Source organism: Miniopterus schreibersii, assembly GCF_964146895.1.
Source record: "Miniopterus schreibersii genome assembly, chromosome: 11".
In the NCBI taxonomy this organism is placed as follows: Eukaryota; Metazoa; Chordata; class Mammalia; order Chiroptera; family Miniopteridae; genus Miniopterus; species Miniopterus schreibersii.
Genome location: NC_138111.1, coordinates 45597322 through 45615673, shown reverse-complemented (window position 1 = coordinate 45615673; position 18352 = coordinate 45597322). Strand labels below are relative to the sequence as shown.

The 18352-nt window shown below is 35.9% G+C and overlaps 1 protein-coding gene across 1 annotated transcript in view; it reads right to left on the bottom strand.

The window, feature by feature from the left end:
* The window catches only part of UHRF2 (ubiquitin like with PHD and ring finger domains 2), a 78106-nt gene that overhangs the window by 45686 nt on the left and 14068 nt on the right, over positions 1-18352 (bottom strand). The window contains exon 3 of the mRNA XM_081151270.1: positions 17682-17941. Within this exon, the coding sequence (XP_081007396.1) occupies positions 17682-17941 (260 nt within the window). The remainder of the gene's footprint in view (positions 1-17681; positions 17942-18352) is intronic.

The window sequence follows — 18352 nt, the reverse complement described above, 5'->3', positions numbered from 1 at the left end:
TGGGTAAGAAAAACACAAGTTCTTCTTCCTCCACATTTTCTTAACTCAAGTTTAAGAATTACTTTAATAGTAGATGCTGACCTCTTCCTGAATTTGGAACCAGTTCCAGTTCTGCCATTTGCTTTAGACATAACAACATGAACCCAGTACATTTCAAAAGCCTCTATTTTTCCAGGAAAAAAAAGATAAAATTCTAGTTCTTACACACAGCCAGCTCCCTGGTAATGGCAAAAACAAAAACAAACCAATAGACCAAACAAACACACAAAACCCAGTATTTTTTATGTATCAGAAAGTAGAACCATGTGAAAGAATTCTAGCAGAATCTTGATTTGTTTCTACAGGTAAACTTAACATAAAACTAAACCTGACCTGAACTTAAAGCTTTAGAACGTTACTCAATTTTAGGTCTAATTTCTGGTATCAACCAACCGAAGACAGCAATGTTAACAGTCCACAATGGTTTCTGTAAAATTAAGATCTGTCACCTTTATGTACTGCTAGGTAGTAGAGGGACAAAGAAATGAGTAATATCTTGTTTGTGCTCTTGGAAAGCTCTATTGGGGCAGGATAAACTACTACTGTGGTGGTTCTCAATGTGTGGTCTCCTGACCAGCAGCATCAGCAGCATCTGGAAACATGTTAGAAAGGCAAACTCTTGTGCTCTACTTTGGATCTACCAAGTCAGAAACTCTGAAAATGAGGCCCAGCAATCTATTTTCACAAATCCTCTCAGAAATTCTAAAGCATGCTGAAGTTTGATAACCTACTATGCTACAGGAACACAATAATTAAATATCATACCCTAGTGTGACAGCATTAACAGGTAGAAACTAAGGGCAGACCATTAACACTTAATGAACTGAGCGGCATGTTCAAAATGTAAGTGGGTCTGAAGTTGGAAGCAGCTCTAGCAGCTAGGCTTAGTTGTTCTGAATCAACAAGTACTATGCAGGCCTAGGGCTCTCACAATATATCTAATTCATTTAGAATAAATGAATATTAATCCTGGGTGGACTCTTTAATTACCCAATTTAATCTCTTCACATTTTAATTAGAAAAAAATCATCTCAGGATTAGCAAGGGGCCCATTTTCCCCTCTCAGTGCCATAATTCCCTTCTATCACAAGCCTTCTAAAAAAAACCATGCAACCTTTGCACAGATGGTAAGTGATGAGGTGTCAGTTTTAACCCTAAGACGAGAAGATGCTTGATATTGGGCCAAAGATAAGCTTCATAACTCCTTATATGCCTAAGTTCCATCAAGAAATATATACACTCTCTCCACAACCAACCTAATACTTGTCAAAATGTCCCTGCCGCCCTCAATCTTCTCTCCTAAATAAAAATATTTTAAATGAATTTACTTCAATTTATATGGCAAGGTTTTGAATGCTTTATCATCACTCAAAATATTTTATTTTCAGCCTGTCTGAGTTTAAATTTCCACTTTAGCTTCTTGCTACTGCGTATCCCTGGGAAAGTTACTAAAACCTCTCTGTGATTGTTTCTCATGTGTAAAATGTACCTAATGGTAACTAACTGTACTCACATGGTTTTGAATGTTTTCTGCCTTAATATTTTTTAAAGCCAGATCGGATAGAAAGCTTTTCTTTTAGATCACATTCTTTGCTCAGCTTTAACATGAGAATTATATTTTGACATCATATTACCATGTGTCTCTGTATGTTTGATACAGTAAAAAAGTATGTGATGGCAAAAAATTCTCATTTGTCTAAGTTTGTCAAAATCAGATACCAAGAATGTAAATATTTTGAACAAAGTAGAGAACTTGAACAAAGTTTGTATACAAACTTTATAGAAGAAAGGGTAAAATAAATCATACCATATTTCAGAACACAAGAATTTAAGCTATGTTTGCCCTGGAACTAAATTTGTACAATTTCAGAACAGAATTATAATGTATAGTATATGTGTATATACTCTATGTGTATATAGTTAAGTCTGTAAAAAATAAGTTATAAAATGAAATATTTTTCTAATTCTAGTAAAAGAGATGTTAAATCAATTGCTCTGTAAAAAAATAAATATGGAAGGAGCATATAACTACTCAAGTCAAGAACATCCACCCGGCCAGCATGGCTCAGTGGCTGAGCGTCTACCCATGAATAGGAGGTAATGGGTTTGATTCTTGGTCAGGCCACATGCCCTAATTGTGGGCTCAATCCCCAGGAGGGGGGTGTGCACGGAGGCAGCAGATCAATGATTCTCATCATTGATGCTTCTCTCTCTCCCTCCTTCTCCCTCCTCTCTGAAATCAATAAAAACATAGTTTTTTAAAAAATTGAAAAGAACATCCAAGTGCTGAAATACTACTTTTCTTCTTTTCCTGGGCATCTTCATCTACACATATCTTAGCACTACATAGAGTTATGACTTGAAAGCTCCTGTCTACCCCAAATTTTCCTCTTCAGGTTCACATATCCAATTACAGTTCTAACCCAGATGTCTCAGAAGCAATGAAAATTCAAGTTATCCAAGAAAGAATTCCCATATCCCATAACCTGCTGATGCTCAGTATTCTCTAGAGAAAAATCTTTCATTCTCCCAGAAATTTAGGATTTATTGCCACTTCCTCATAATTTCTCCATCCTGTTCCTAGGTCCTCCTTATGCTATTGCTTTAACACTTCTTTAATGTAACTGTACCTCCTTAGTGAAGACCTGCATTTCTCTGATTCTACTAAGGCCCAACATATCTGTCATTAGGATTACACCTTATAGTCCATATCATACTTTTGCCAAAGATTCTAAAATACAGATCTACTTAAAATATTTTGTGAAGTCTGATTAACAATATGTTCGAGGATATGGGAAAACAGGTATTCTCATACATTACTGATGGGAATACAAAGTGGTACTGTCCCATTGTAGAGGAGAATTTGGCCATAGCCAGCAAAATTGTCTATATATTTACCTCTTAATCCAGGAATTCTACTTCTAGGAATCCATTCCAAATACAACAAAAATCCTTATGAAAAGACATATAAACAAGGCTATTTATAACTGCACTGTTTGTAACAGGACTAGAAACAATCTAATGTCCACAATAAGAAACCACTTAAAGTAACATGGGACAATTATATAATGGATATATATAATGCTCCAATAAAAAAGAATATATATGATACGGAGTGATATATATGGAGAGATATATTAACTCAAAAAAAAGCAAGATGCAAACAGTGTTTATAGTGTGCTTTTTCCCTAATGTGTTTGAGTGGAAATACAAATACATGTGAATATATGTATAAATAATTATACACACTTATATTTTGAAACAGAAGGATAGACTAAACTAATAAATATAGTGACTATAAAAAGAGGTAAGAAATTGGGTAGGAGGAACCAGGATAGACACACTATCTCTCCTAATGTATTTTGTTTTAGAGATTTACCTGTAGAATGGAGATTTACCTACAGAACCATGTAATGTTTCACAGAATTATAAAAACAATTAACAAAATGAGGTATCCCTAAAAATCAAAAGCAAAATGAAACAAGCCCAAGTGTACATCAGTACATGAGTGGATAAAAAAGCCGTGATACACTTACACAATGGAATACTAGTCGGTCCTAAAAAAGAATAGGCCAGTCAGAGAAAGACAAGTACCATATAACTTCACTCATATGTGGAATCTAAAGAACAAATAAACTAACAAACAAAATAGAAACAGACTCATAGAGAACAGACTGACAGCTGTCAGAGACGAAGGAGGTTGTGAGACGGGGTGAAAAAGGTGAAGGGATTAAGCAAAAAAAAAAAAACAAGAAAAACTCAGACACAGATGACAGTATGGTGATTACCAGAGGGAAAGGGGGGATGGGGAGAGGAAGACGACAGTATAGAGGTAGCGGGGGGGGGGAGTAACTGGTGATGGAAGAAGACTTGACTTGTGGTGGTATACATTCCATACAACATACAGATGATGTATCATAGAACTGTACACCTGAAACCTATATATAACATTATTAACTGTCACCCCCATAAATTCAATAAAAAAGTAAAAAGCAAAATGAAACAAAAGTACACAATGGCTTAACTACACAGAGAGGAACTATTATAAGTGACCTGAAAATACACTAAATAAACTGTACATCCCTGATGGCGTTATTTCCCAAGGACATAAAGTAAAGAAACAAAAACACTCCCAACTTTTCAGTAATCATATTGTTGCAACATTAGTACTGCTCATCTAAAACTACCATATGAGTAGGATCAATGGTGTTATTAGGAACCTTGACTTTTCAAGGCAAGGAAAAAATATAGGATTAAAGAGATTAAATTATAACCCTTTAACTCCAAATTAATTGGAAATATCATTATAAACCTATGGCATACTTAAGTATTTCCTAGCTGGGCCCTAAGAGAAGACCTAAAAACATGATTGAACAAGTATTAATGAGCAGCCCAGACTATGTGCTCTAAATACCACTCTCTAACTAAAAAGAAAGAAGAAATGGCTGAATCCAAGCATGGGCAGGAAACAGAGAAATAGTTTGGGACACAATCTTCTATCAGAATGCAAAGAAGCCCTCAAAAAACTATTACATCAGGTTCATGCCCTGGCCAGTGTGGCTCAGTTGGTGGGAGTTGTCCCATGCACCAAAGGGTTGCTAGTTCGATTCCTGGTGAGGGCACATGCCCGGGCTGAGGGTTGGGTCTCTGGTCCGGGTGCATGCAGGAGGCAACCAAGTGATGTTTCTCTCTCGCATTGATGTTCTCTCTCTCTCCCCCCACCCTCTAAGATCAATAAAAACATTTTTAAAAAAACCTATTATGTCAGGTTCAACATGAAGAAGCTCTCACAAACCAACGACGGGACAATTTGGGCACTAAAAAAAACCCACTGAGTTAGATGAAAACAAGTGTTAAAATCCATTAGTTCATGATACTTAGAAGTAAAAAATCTCACTGGCCAACCTTTAGGGAGTGCTAGGAAACTTACTTATTCTGAACAATGAAAAAGTTCAAGAATCAGTAATTTACCCTACCTTTCATGTATGAACCAACTGGTTGAGGTAAGTTCTTTATGAAAGAATAACAGCTAAAAAATGAAAGATAGAATGAGGTAGTACCATTTTTGCAAAACTTAATGAAACAGCGGATCTAGGTAAAGATTAATGGCTGCTAAAACCATTAAAAGTTGGTAGCAAATTTTACAATGGATGAATCAGGCTGACACCACTTAAAATCTTACCACAAAAGAAAAACAGGTATTATGTATCTCCAATGACATATAAGTAAATACCATTTCTCAACTAGTCTTACCAAATAATATCATTTAAATCCAATCAAACCTCTAGAAATAAAAGCTTTCAAGAAACTCACACCAACAGAAGAACATGTTAAATACCATTAAAGAAATGTAATCAGCAAAGTCAAGGCGATGGGAAAACTGAATACGTCACTTTTCTTATACAAATAAATAGCAAGAAAAAGGGGGGGTGTCTACAGGTTGAGAACCTATCAACTAAATGCAATGGGTAGATCTTGTTTTTGATCCTTATTTGAACAACTAAGTATATTTTTTAAAAATATAATTAAAGAAGTCTGAACAATGACTGGTTACTTGATATTAAGGAATCATAAATTTCATGTGAGATTTTTTTTTAATGTGTTAGGGTCCCCAAGTCCATCCTCAGGTTCAGTGATTTGCTAGGCGAACTCACAGGACTCATTCTCACAGGACAGCATATAGTTGTTCCCAGGGCTACGATTTACTACTACAGAGATGGGATACAAAGCAAGTCAGCAAAGGGAAAAAGCACACGGGATCAAGTCCAGAGGAAACCAGGAGCAAACACAAAGACTCCTCTCCTAGGGGAATCACACAAACATGCTTAATTCCTCCAGCAACAAGTTATAACCCATATGAAGTACTATGTACCAAGGATGTACAGTAAAGAATACCCAAGATTTTTATTAGGGACAAATCATGTAGGCACTCACTGCCCAGCACATACCAAAATTCCAGACTCCCAGAAGTAGGTGTCGGCATAAACCATATTGTTCAGTTTAGGCACAGTGAACCATTTTTATCAGGGAGTGATGAAAATCCTCCTGAAAGTCAAGTTCCCAAACACCAGCCAAAGTTCAACCACACAAACAGACCTTTTAAAAAATAGCAGTTTGGGTCTAATATGTTTAGCTCTTTTCTACTTACTTTTAAAAGAATGCCTTTAGCTATTTTGTCAATTGGATGCTCTAAGATGTCAAAATAAAGATGAACCTATGAAAATTAGGAAGAGCCCGGCTGGGCATGGCCCAGTGGTTGGGCATTGGGTAGGATCCAGGAGACCGAGGTTCGATTCCCAGTCAGGGCACATGCCCGGGTTTCGGGCTTGATCCTCAGTGGGGGGCAAGCAGGAGGCAGCCAATCAGTGACTCATCATTGATGTTTCTCTCTCTCTCTCCCTCTCCCTTCCTCTCTCTGCAATCAATAAAGATATATTTAAAAAAAGAAAAGAAAATCAGGAATAGGACTAAGTAACAAGCCTTTATCATGATGATGGTCTGTCACTTTGAAAGAAAGAGGGTCAGGCATGAAATGCATGACTTGTGTGGTACAAGTGTGACAGTCTTGGGCAGCCCAATTGTGAGCTTTGGTCCAGAGACTGACCATACAGGCCCACATTGGGTAGAAACTGCCAGACCCTAGAACTGCTACCATACTTAGTCACTGGCTGGAGGATGTCAAGAAAATAGTCTCGATCAAACACTGTGGCAGATCTCAAAAGTACTATAGCCAAAAGTTATGAGCTAACTACATTCATTCCTTGCAGGTGGTCAGCAAGTTCTTTCTTGGAGGTCTGAGCAGAGCACCCACCACAGATGCTAAAGCCATACATAAGGCCACTTCTGGTTGAAATGATGTAAGGTTTGGGACTTGCTTCAAAATAATCCAGTGGTGCTTGGAAGAGCTGGAATAGATGGCCAGTTCACAATGGTTGAAGCTAGGTGACGGGTTCATTACACTGTTCTCTCAACCTCTATATCAGTTTTAAGAATTCTACAATAAAAAATGAAATGCTTTGTGGTTCAAGTTAAAATCCAAACAAAAGACTCTACTTTTTGAAGTTTTCCACCATATGTATATAAAATTCACAGTTAAGACTCAAGGCTTACAATAAAGACAGATAGCCACCTGCCCCAGCCTGACTCCTGTTCTCCAGATGCAACCATTTTCAATTCTTAGCTAATTCTTTTATTTACCTCTATATTTTTAAGTAACACTTATTCTTTGCTTTTTACTTTAAATGGTTATTCTACCCATCCTTTATGTACAGTTCACTTGCCTCCATTCTCCTTTCTCCTAATTGCTAACACAAGGCCCTGCTCCAAGTGTTCACATATGTTATCAATTCTTAGGATAGAGGTAGGTGCTACTCTGTTCCTATTTTACAAATGAGGCACAGAAGTAACATAAGTTTAGACAGAAGAGACATGATTCAAATTCTTATCATATGGCTCTGGACCAATGCTCTTACACTGTGTAACAAACTTTTTCTTGCTCTTAACATTATACAAACTAAGTTGATTGTAAAAATCAGTATTTAATAAAAACTTTTTATGTTGACTAAAAAGTATTCCAGCTAAATAACGAAGTATGCTTTAATTACATGTTCTTTCTTCCACAGCTTTGTTTTCTGTTGAGCACTTAACTGTTCTTTTCAGTTCCAACTTGCTTAGTTTTCTGTGTACCCATCATTAATTTTTTTCCATTCTGCCAGTTTTTCAGACATTTTGGGTACTCTACTAATCTTTTGGGCTTCAAAACATCTTTTATAGACCTCTGTCCTATCATAATCTGGACAGCTTACTCTGTAGGACTAGACCTATTCCACACCTGTCATGGTGGGAACTCCTTTCAACACTTCCGGTGTTGAATCCTATTTCCTGAATACATGTCTCCCTGTTTTGTTTTTGTTTCTCACCTTGAGTGGGGTGAAAAGTGGTTAAAATGTTCTTTCATATAAATTAACCAATCCTCTTGTTCCGTTTTATTCCATATGCCTACCTCCAAGGGACCTGGTGAGTCCAAGTCCTGAGCCTCCCAAAGATTCTTCAATGTCAATTTACTTGCTTTGTTGATTTCACACCCTTAGGTTTCAGCTTTCTCTGACCTGCTAAGTTAGGTGTCATTTATCCATTAGCTTACCTTCCAAAATTTTGTTGTTTTCTCTTCCGTGTCTTTTATTTCTATTCCATTATTTGTCCTTGGGGATTTGTGCATTTATTCTTCTACTATATTCTATGAGGATTTAAGGAGGAGTGGAAACATACATGCATCTTAATCTGTCATGTTTAACTGGAAGTCTTTATTCACCTTGAGTTTCATTTACTACTCACTGTATACCTCCTACACTCAAGCCATATTAATTTACCCTCAGGTAACCCATTATTTCCTGCTTCTTTATCTTTGGTATCATAATCTTCAGGAATACAGAAGCATCTCTTCTACCTATACTCTCAGAGCTGTAGGTACTCTAAAAGCTGGGTGTGCATTCTATCACAGTAGTTATACTGTAAATCAGCAAGTTTTCATCAAGGAGCAGGTGAGGCGTTCAAACTTTAGTGTGTTTGCAGTATACCAAAGCCTACTAAATATTTGGAAACACGCAACTCGTTGAACAGAAAAGTCTGCTTTTATATACATAAAGCTCTTAATCAAATATAATAAACTATGACCACTGTATTTCAGAAAGATCCCATTGATTATGCTGTGTCTCCTATTCTTCCTTGAGAAGCCTTGATCCAGACGGTTCTAGATCTATGGGAACACAGACTTCTACACAGAGCTAATAACAAAAAGGCTTTTAAAGTTTGTTTTTGGTATTCTTAAAAATGAAAAACCTGTAATCAACTCAACTGCTACTGAGCACTAGTCAAGAGAAAGTCTTTTTAAAAAAATATAGTATAGGCAGTCCCCAACACAGGATTACCCCCATTATTCTAACATGGGTATAAGATAAATTATTGACAAACAAAACAATCATTGAGTCAAGTCTGGGGAATTTTCAGGACAACTGATTAAGTAGTATTTTGAAAAATTATAAATATTAAAATTGTAAAAATTTAAAATTATTATAAAATGGCAAAACTACATTTTCTTAGGTGGCTTTTAAGGCAACTAATAATTTAAGAGAACTCAAACTGTACTAAGCAAATTAGTACCACTGAAATCTTCCATCAAAACATGGGTTCCTGGTGCTAATATGCTAAAATAAGGACACCATTCATCTGGAGGCATGTTCTAGTTTAGCAAATCTTTAATGTCATACCACATGCAAAAAGAAAGCATTTCTTATTCTAATAGATAACATTACTTAGTTTCATACCTTAAATGTAAAGCTTACTCACAGACAATTAAGAATAACTTACTTAAAACTGCTTACAGTAGCACTTTACATATTACATGGAAATAAATTTCATTTGTAGAACACATTAAACAATGCTGGATAACTGTTTTGATGATAATGGAAACAACACAATTAGGTTAAAAAATACCTAAGCCAAATATAAATCCATATTATTTAAGAATACTTACCAAAATAAACTGGTTTTATTAATAAATCAGTGAAAACCAGAAAGTCTGATTATATTATTACTGGGCACTTTTTAAGGTTATTAGTCACATATTTACAGATGAGAAAATGAAAGTTGAAAGAGTTCAAACTAAACAAAAAAATTACCAATAAACCGAAGACCTAAAATTCAAACCAAATTCTAATTCTAATGCCTGAAATATACTGCCTTAAGAGAATCACTGCTCCATGTACTTAACAGGCCTCTGGGGTACCTGTTTGAGAAGCAGGTTCCTGTCAGACCCACCCAATGCAGGGAGTGAAGATGAAGTTTGGTGTCCCTCAGCAATCTGCATTTTAAACACCTTACCAGAGTGAATCTGCAGTGATGATCTTTTTGAGAAAGTCTAATGTAATGGGATAATGTATATATTTGAAAAGATAAAAACCAACTGGCATCTGTAAAGTCACTTTTCTAAGCACTAAGTGATCTTATAACACAATGGAAGAGCAATGGTTAAGGTCACAGGCCTAACTTCTTCTGTCTTCCTTTTGATTATCACCCATTCAGAACACTGCAAGTCATACGAGGAATGTTCTCCATTTTTGTTAAATAAGTAACAACCAAGAAGCAATAGGGGCAGACTGGTCACTGCACCTAGGGTCTGGAACTAAACCTTTCCTTCTAGGTCCCCATACTCAAGATCAACAGGACACTTTGGCTTGATCTTGATTACAGGAAAATCTCCTACTTCCCCCCCAACCAAAACCTAGAAATCATTATTTTAACATCGTTCAAAACATTTTTGGGACTCTTTTAGAAACAGTTTGCTATATCAATACACTGGAGAAAATCAGTTTTGTTAACTTAAGCATGCACCACAGGCTGAGAATAGCTTGAAAAATCTTAAAGAATGTTGGGAGCAATGACAACATTACCTTAAGATATTTGTCAGATGAGCTTTTAGTTATAGCCCAGCATAAGTTACCCTCCAAGTTCCTAAGTGATGCTATGACATCTGACAATTCCATTTGATTTCAATTCCATGACAGTTAAAAGTAGTTTAACCTATTTGGTTTAAAAAGTCTTTTTAATGTTAATAAGCTATGGATTCTCCCCACGGAAAAAGGTGTTTATGGCAGGTAAAGAAACCAGTTTAAGGTATCTGTTCTGCAAACGCATCATAACTGGAAAGACTGACAATAAATTTCTAAATTACATAAACAATCCTATGTGCTATATAAACATTTTATAATATTTTATAAGCATGCTTCTCTCAAAATTAGATACTATGGTAGAGTGGATGCAAGTATGTGCTTTTCTGAATCCAGGTCTACCACTTATTGCCTATCCGACATGGGAAAGTTACTTCTCTAATTTATGTTATTCTCATATTACACATAAAAAGGATCTACTTCATTGAATTTTTATGTGGAGTACATGAGGTAATTCAGGTAAGGTACTTGTACAGTGCCTAGTATATAGTTATTTTAACAATTATTGGAATAAGCTACTCTACTTTTCAAAGGGTACTTTGGAATAATTTACTAGAAAGTCAAAACAAAAGAATCTTTGTTTCTGAGGTAAACTGATAATTCTATTTTAATGTGAAAACTATGGAGCATAGAAGATCATACAGTAACATTCACATCATCATAAAAACTTTTAGCAATCATTTACTTGTGCTTAAAGATGTCAGCTTTGCTTAACTACAATTACTCATTCTTAAGATATGATAAAAACTTTCACGAGCATTTTTCTTCTTTAAATATATACTTCCTAGTCAAACTACTAGGTGTTTTCTAGCCTACCTATCTATATAGAAATCAGCTAAAATTTATAAGTCAAGATCTCTAAATTAGACCACTAAATTTAATAAAGCAATTAAAGAAAGCAAATCACTAACAATAATTGTATTCTCAAATTCACCTTTTTAACTGGACTGTAAGACTGATTAAAGGTACATGTCGAATCCCTAGAGGCAAGAAAGTATCAGTGAAGATCTTTTTCAGATCTTGTTCAACAATATGTCAAATTCAGAAAGCTTGTCCTAGAATGACTGGTATTTAAGAGCTTAGTTTAACAGGAAAACCAGGACTAATCTCAGAGCAAATATGCATCTATTACAGAGTATTTCCACCCACTCAAGAATATACCAACACATCATAATAAACTTCCCATAAACACATGATGGACATTGCTTTCTGTGCAAAGTTAGTACAGATAAAGACTGCACAGTGGAAAATGGTCCCTCATTTAAAGTCACATACAGATCATTTAGCTTGAATGAAAAAGTTTCTTTTAGAAAAAGACTTACTTCTAATTTTCTCTATATGGAAACAAAATGGAAAAACAACAAGCCATAAACCACCTAGACATGTACTAAAATAAGGATGAACACTCAGATTTGTCAGATATTACATATCATCTTTGGCCTTTAATAAAATATTATTTACTATATTTTAACTGTCACTATCAACCCCTTTCCCCCCATATTGCTCTTTAGTAGTAAGTGCCTGCTAAAGCAGGCCAAAGGCAATCTCAGTGAGTGGTTCTCAAACTTGAGTCTGTAGCACAATCACCCGGAGGACTTATTAAAGAGACATCTGGGCCACCCCAGAGACTGATTCATTACGTCTGAAGTGAGCTCAAGAACTTGCATTTATGACAAGGGATGCTGATGCTTCTGGCCAAGGATTATATTTGAAAACCACTGGTCTAAGGTTCTTAACCATGGGTGCACATTAGAAGCACAGGGGAACTTTTGAAAACATCAATGCCTGGAGGTCCCTCAGATAAATCGTATCAGAAGTTTTGGGGGTAGTTCCTAGGCATTGGTAGTTTTTAAAGCTTCCTAGACAACTAATGTATACTTGCCATTTAATTAAAATGAATCTAAACCCACTGAGAACAGATGTTTCTTAGTACAAAAGTAGGATAAGAATTTTAGCCTTTATCTGCTGATAAAGCAGCCAAATGAAGAGTAATGATTAAATTCAATAGGGTGGCCTCAGTTGCTTACATAGCTAGGGTTTAACTCAACAGAAAAAGCTGTATGTGTGCTGCCTGCTTTAAATCCTGGTCTTAATATATGGTGAAGGGAGAAGCTATGACTTTGGGTGGTATGCACACAAAGTAATATACAGATCTTGTAACATAGAAACCCACACCTGAAACCTATATGTTCATATTAACCACTGTCACCACAAATAAACTTAATACAAAATAAATAAAAAATAAGTCCTAGACAAAGTCTGAAGCAAGTCTTTTGAGGTCATAGAAAATGGTTGACCTTGACCTGGCTGGTATGGCTCAGTGGTTAATGTGTTGGCCTGTGGACTAAAAGGTCTCGGGTTCGATTCCTGGTCAGGGGCACATACCTCAATTGCAGCAGGTTCCCTGTCCCAGTGGGGGAGCAAGTGCAGGAGGCAACCAATCGATGTCTCTCTCTCATGTAGATGTTTCTCTCTCTTTCCCTCCCAGCCCCTCCTCCCTCTCTTCCACTCTCTAGAAATCAATGCAAAAAGGGTGAGGATTTAACAAGGAAAAAAAAGTTAACCCCTGAAGGCAACAGAAGTGAGGGCTACTACCAATCACATGTACCGTACCCTGTTTAGGCTCAGTGGTAATATTGCATATTGGTTAACTCTTAGGCTCTGGAGTCAGATCATTTAATAGATGTAATCTCTGGCAACTTAATTAAGCCTGGTCTCTTCATTTAGGAGCTAATGTAATTATTACATTTATGCTGAAGATTATATGAGTATCCATGTAAAGTTAGCTCAGAATATGGCATACAAGATTTAATATAATCTACTTGCTGTAAGCTCTGCCATAGACATATTAACCTACCAGAAACACTAAGGAAATCATCGTCTTTTCACAACTCTATTTCTTCTCTTCATCACAATGGCTTCAAGGTCTCTACTCTTAAAAGACTGCAGTCCCAGCTTTGTGAATTTAGTTGCTCAGAGTCCTCAAAAATTTTAAACTTTAAGTATCTTAACTATAGAGAGGAATAAACACAACTTTTAGAAAGCTATGGAAGTATGCAGTTACAGACTTACCATGAAATAAGGTAAAATTCGATGTTCACTTCCTTTTTTTTCTTTAATTAACCACTTAACCACTCCATGATTTATAAATGCCAGTATTACCTTGACATTTGCCATTTCTCAAGCTGCTTTCCCTTGTTTCTGTCCAAAATATCACTAAAAATAGGTTTCAATCAAGCATAATCTCCCCTTGTAATGATGACTCTGGGAGGAAAAAAGATAGCTCTCCTCACAGCTAAGCTGTGTATGACGCTAAAGGGGTGCTTTTAAAAACCTTAAAGGGGATTTAAGAATCGTTTGGAATCTAAATCTCTAAAATCTAAATATAACATTCCTACCATCAACTCTTTCTCCCCAAGTACTTACTAGGTTGAATGAGTTCTAAAAACACACACCCTTGCCAAGACAAAGATGACAAAAGATGAGTGGTATAGAATAGCAATTTCGGAAGAAAACCCCACAAATATTTACTTTGTCCCAGGCACTTTGAGGTTAACTCCACGCTTGCTTTATACTTTTTGCATCAAGATGTGAATATAAGTTGACAAGTTTAATCTAGGCCTTATGATTGACAAACTACAAAATCTTCACAAGAAGCACTCAATAACTTAGTAGTCCACGTTCATCAAGGCATCTATAGAAAAGGGGCTCTTGCCAACAGTGAAACTCATTAACATAGCCTGCTTTTTATGAGCTTACAATGTTTGTATCTATAATTCTAAGAAAAATGAAGATTAGGAAATACATGATTTCATTTATATTTCAGCCCGGCCAGGCGTGGCTCAGCAGTTGAGCATCGACCTAGGATCTAGGAGATCGTGGTTTGATGCCTGGTGAGGGCACATGCCCAGGTTGTGGGCTCGATCCCCAGTCAGGGGTGTGCAGGAGGCACCTGATCAATGACTCGCTCATCATTGATGTTTCTATCTCTCTCTCTCCCTTCCTTTCTCTGAAATCAATAAAGATATATTTTTTAAAAAAAGAAAAAAATGTCCACTACTAGATTTTGGCCTTTTTTGGGGGGCTGTTTTTGAAACCTATTTAGTAATAGCATAAATCTGTAATACCTACCATTCCTCAGAGATTAAAAAGTGTTTGTTTTTAACTCTGTTCTATCTACAGTAGGGATTGAAGATGCAAGAGTGTATGTAACTAATCATCCTGTTCTGGGCCAGCAATTGTTTGAATAAAGTTCATTTCAAAGACTGACAATTCATCTGGTCTGGTAATATGTTAAATCTGTAGGTCACTATAGAAATAGCTTTTAAGCCGTGCCATTTTAAACTGACAAACACTGCATATCCTAAAAGAATTCCTGAGGCAGATTCACTGGTCCCATATTCAATACCTCCCTGCCTTGGCTAAATGACAACTTGTTCAAATTGCACTGTTGCACTTAGAGGTTTGGAGATATGATGATTAATGAAGCAGATTAATTTTCAATTTACTTTACTTTCAAAGATTACTTTCAATTTACTCTAAGTAGAAGAAAAATGAAGTTAGCTCACTGAGGGAAATAATAGTACTTAATCAGTATCATAAATAGAATGGGATGATAGCCTATTTAGTAAGTTAAAGTACAAAAAAGTTATGAGAAATATTGTGTTGGAAGTAAAAGTTATATTACCAAACTTAGAGGTCATCTAATCCAATCCCTCTAACTTTACAAATTCTCTTTGCAATGTAACATCTCTGCTGGCCACTTCTCAGGGCAGACCATGCTCTGTATTTAGAGATTTGACTGGTAGAATGTTTAGGTTATCCTGAAACTTACTTTCTATGTTGTACAGAACTTCCATCTAGACAGAGCTTTTAAAATATGAAAGCTATCATGATCCAAATCTTTTCAAGCTAAATACTTAGTTCCTTCAGCTACTCTTCATGATGGTTTTACATTTTTACAATTTGGGTTCTACTCTGAAGATACACCATGTCGTGTTGGTATTATTCTTACAGCACGAGATGGAAAACAACATTCCAAGTAGGGAATAGCCAGCCCCGCACAAAAGGAGCATCACTGGCTTGTCCTAGATATCTTACTTCTAATAAAACACCCTTACAATATTAAACTATTTGATAGCCACATTCTACTGACTCACTTGGAGCTTACTACTCAATAAAAATCTCTATTTCTACTGCTTACGCCATACACTCCCCAAAAGCTCTTTTCAATGCATCCTTTGTGAAAAGAACTTAATAATTTGTTGAAATAAACGTGTACTTTACAGTAGTTTCTAACTAATAACCATGAAGAATGAAACTTTAACAGGATTTATCACACCCATACTGGGTGACCATGATTCTTTTTCTAGGTGCTTAAATCAGCTTTTTGTTATTTGGGACTCTTATCTAGTAGCTCACCTATTTTATTTATCTTATACTTAATTTTATATAGTCCTTTTCTCTTTTTAAAGGTGTAAATGACATTTACCTACCAATAAGTTTCTGTTATCTTTTATTTCTCAAAGAAAGTTCAACTATCATATCTTCAAGTTGCCAGGGCTGAAATATTTAATGCCATCATGAAAAATTATTTAGGACAGATAATTTGTCTTCTCATGCATGTTGGATTTAGACACTTTTACTTACATTCATTCCAATCAAGACAATTTCTCTTTCATTAAAAAAAAAAAAAGCCAAATAAACATTAAGGTACTGTAACTTGAGCTAATATTATACCAAACTCAGGCCTAAACCTTGGACTGTCTTACTCTAAAACTAAGAGTCCCTGAAACTGTAAAAATTTAATAACCTTTAGTTCATTTAGTGTTTAAAGCTTCTTATCCTAGTTCTATGCTGTGCCATTCTGTACAATACTTTTTGCCAAACAATAATTCCTTTATTGACCAGAATCAGGGCCCAGGTAGTTTTCCTGGTTATTTCTTCTGTTGTTCAAGAAGTAAAACTCAAAGCAAATCAAGAACTCTACTTGTTGACAGCCAATATACAGATAGCTAAAGCCCCCCCCCCGCCCCCAGTTTCTTGCCTCTGCTATGGCATTCAGGTACCCAGATTACTAAGAACATACAAATTATTCCAGCTTCAATTTACCAATATTGTCAGTCCTGGCCAATCTTAGACCTTAATATTCATTCTGGTTGTTGGTTCTATTACTATCTACTATGGTAAAAAGCAGGATGATAGCTCATTTGAAATAAGCCATGTTTTCAGGTTAGCAACAACCATTTAAGAAGTATAAGAAAGGTGAAGATTAAAAGGGATCTACTTTTGACCCCTTTTCACGTATCCTGAAAATATGAGTTAACACCAAAGTCTTTTATGTATACCATTTAGTGGCAGGAAAAATCACCATTTTAGGATCTTGAACTCTTATACTTGAAAAGGATTTGGTAGCATATTATGCATACGTATTAAGGTATCACTTGAGAACTTAAGTTCATTCAGTGTGTTGAATAAATACTAAATCTGTCACAATAGTGACTTTTATAATCGAATTTTGAAAATAGGTAAAGAAAATAATGCAGTGTTAGCATCAAGGTAAGTTCTTAATACTATCTTCACATGAACATTTAAAAACATTTCGTTGGGGGACGAAGATTGGGAAGTTACTGCTGGGTATGGGGTTTGGGGAAGTAGAGGAGATAAAAATGTTCTAAAATTAGTTTGTGGTAATGCACAATCCTGTGAATACACTTAAAGCCAATGAATTGTAGCCTTTATATGGATAAACTGTATGTGAATTATCTCAATAGTAGGCTGTTTAAAAAAAGTCTCAACCTCATTCTAAAAGCTATTATACTAATGTTATATACTTTCTAAAATATTAAAATATGTATCAAAAAACCTTATAAAAGAAGAAACATACTAAATTAAGCCAGGTATTAGGCTACTGAAAATAACAAACAACTTAGGAGCCAGAGATAAGTGAGCGTTAAGGAGCCCTTATTATATTACAACCACTAAACAAAAAGAAACAAACAAGCAAGCAAACGGTATTAGACTGAACAGACCCCTAAATGATTTCTTCAAAAAGACTATTATTTGAAAATAATCTTGAAATGGAAGGCTTTGCTTCTATAAACAAAACATGAAGTCCTCAATAGCATGAGCACTTACTCATCATACTGGACATGATAAATAATGTCTTCATCAGCAGCAACAGAATCTGAATTAGACGTAGAGGGTACATTGTCCAATTTATTTGTGTTCTCTTTGGAATTATGATTTACATTTCCATTAGTCCTTTTACAAGAACTGCCATTCTTCAGTGGAGTTTTGCCACGTGAATGTTCATCAGAAGCTCTAGTAACACTATGTATACGTGCTTCAAACCAAGCACCAAGGCTGACATCTCTGGCATCCACCAATTCATTTACCTAAAAAAGTTTAAAATTAGTTAATGAAATTTAATTTCATCTACTGCTTCAAAAACCTTAATATAACTCAGGTCATTTTTATGGTAATCATGGTTAACAATATTTGCAGCTACTCATACTTAAAGTAATTTCAAAGATTAGATCAAAGCCATTCTTTTTGGCCCTAGCCTTTTGACTCAATGGTTAGAGCGTCAGCATGCAGACTAAAGGGTCCCAGGTCCGATTCTGGCCCAGGTCGGGGCATGTGCAGGAGGCAAACAATCAATGCCTCTCTCTCACACCAGTGGTGACACTCTAACACTAGTGTGTCTCTCCCTCCTCCTTTCTCTGTTTCACTCCCTCTCTGTCTCTCTGTCTCTCTCCCCCTCCCCCTCTCCCTTCCACTCTCTCTGAAAAGCAATGGAAAGAATA